This window comes from Maniola jurtina, chromosome 10 (genome assembly GCF_905333055.1).
Source record: "Maniola jurtina chromosome 10, ilManJurt1.1, whole genome shotgun sequence".
Taxonomy (NCBI): Eukaryota; Metazoa; Arthropoda; class Insecta; order Lepidoptera; family Nymphalidae; genus Maniola; species Maniola jurtina.
In genome coordinates this window covers 11,255,939-11,258,012 of record NC_060038.1, presented here as the reverse complement: position 1 = coordinate 11,258,012, position 2,074 = coordinate 11,255,939, and the positions used below count along the sequence as shown (strand labels likewise).

Here is a 2,074-nt window from a genome sequence, read left to right as displayed (position 1 = left end):
CGTGCTCAGTAGTGGACCGGTAGTGAGTGATGACGATGATAACAAAATGTACCACCTCATAAATTTTCAAATATTGAGTACCTAAGTACCTACTTAATCAGTTCTCAGTTAGACCCAATTTCACCAAACAATTCTAAAATGTCCTAAATCCTTTTACACATAAATGTGTCTAAATTCTGAAGCAAAGATTTTAATTTTGATTTTGAATCGTCCAATTCATTTACCATTGGCTTGGAATGCCTTTCCCACCGAAAAGAACCAGCAAGAAATTCAACGGTTGCTCTTTTCTGAACTAAACTGAAACAGGTTCTGTTGAATTTTTTCTTGGCACCATTCCACGCTGGCATCATTTGTATAATGATTAGATATTTTTATTGTAATATTTTCAATAAAAAAAGAAAAAAAATTAAAATATTTATTCAAGTTTTACATAGTACAATGCAGTCAAAAGTAAAATTAACTTTGTTTCATTATCATCTTGACCCAGAGAACAAGTGCACTAAAACTTTCTTGCATTGCCCGAAGATATACCTACTCTGCAAAAGATACACCTAACTTTGTTTACATTATTATAGAAGTTACTTGTTAGCCAAGTTCTGCAGACTTGCAGCCAGCACTGCAACATAACAGGCGAATTTTGTTGCAATGTTAGTATTGACATCTTAGTTGTAGTTTTAGAACAACTATTCTCTGTTGTTGTAACACTTTTTGGTTTTTGCGAAGTCTACCAATTTGCACTGGGCCAGTGCAGCGTGGCGGACTAGTCTAAACCCTTCTAATATTATGAGAAAAGACCCATGCTCAGTAGTGGACCAGCGATGATAGTAGATCATGATGATACCACTTTCATCGAAAATTTAATTTTTAGTTCAAAATGTTCTCGGGAAGGTTTGCAAAAAAAAGAAAATAGTAGGTATAATGTTATCAAAAATGTGTATTAAAAATATGAAAAAGTATTACAATTTTTTTGTGGATTCAATCTAAAGAAACACAACGAAATGTTTATAACTATCTTAGGAGTGATCCGAATTATTGATTCTCGAATTAATTGCGTTTTACTAACATACCGTTATCGCTTAAGAAGTTAGAGCCCGTAATACCTTTCGCTTTATCACTGGCCACGAATAAAACCAAATCGGCGATTTCCTCTGGCTCTGAAACTCTATTGAGAACATTTTTCGTCTTAATAACTTCATAGTCAGCTTCAATTTTGGCGTTGGTTATAAAATCCGTTTTGACAGGTCCAGGGCTTATAGTGTTAACTCTGATACCATAAGGAGCCAGTTCAGTAGCAGCGCAAGCACCAAAGTGGTTAACCGCAGCTTTGGAGACGTAGTAGTTAGTAGTTCCTTTGAGAGTTGGAGTTATTAGGGCAGCAACGCTTGATATGTTCACGATGTTCCCCTTTGTTTTGGCCAAATGCGGGGCAGCTAGACTGGTCATGTGGATAAGGCCTCGCACGTTCGTGTTCATTATGATATCGTATGAGTTCATCATGCTATCTGCTTCCATGATGTTTACCGCAGAGGATAGTCCAGCGTTGTTTATCAAGATGTCCAGTTGTCCAAACTTTTTGATGGTTTCGTCCATAATTCTTTTGACATCATCATCTTTTGTCATATCAGCGATTATAACGAGGGGCTTATTGCATTGAGCAGCGACTTTCTTTAGCTTGGTTTCGTTACGTCCCACCATAACTACTTTGGCTCCTGCTGCACTAAAGGCTATGGCCACTGAAGCACCAATTCCCGAGCTAGCTCCCGTCACTATAACAACTTTATTCTTGAAATCCATTTTGCTTTCCTGATTTTAACTGTTACTTTACACTTTGCAGGACTAGATGTTATTTATGCATAGAAAATAAAATCCACACTTTATATTGGCAAATCGTTTTCTATCACACACGAAACAATTGGAATTTTATACGCGGTGAAATAAAGTTCTGTTTTCTTCAGCAAACAATTTTATCCATACTCTAGATTAATCATAGAAATCGAGTGTTTTGTTTGTGTTATTAGATACTTGGCGTTGATATGAAATGTATCAGGAAGTAGTTAAATGCATGAGAGCAAAG

At 36.3% G+C, this 2,074-nt stretch overlaps 1 protein-coding gene across 1 annotated transcript; it reads right to left on the bottom strand.

Annotated features, from left to right (window-relative positions):
- Nucleotides 1-916: 916 nt before the first annotated feature.
- LOC123868840 (uncharacterized oxidoreductase SSP0419-like) lies at nucleotides 917-1,866 on the bottom strand. Its single transcript, XM_045911486.1, has one exon. The coding sequence runs from the start codon at nucleotides 1,792-1,794 to the stop codon at nucleotides 1,045-1,047; it is 750 nt and encodes a 249-aa protein (XP_045767442.1). The 5' UTR covers nucleotides 1,795-1,866; the 3' UTR covers nucleotides 917-1,044.
- Nucleotides 1,867-2,074: the final 208 nt, after the last annotated feature.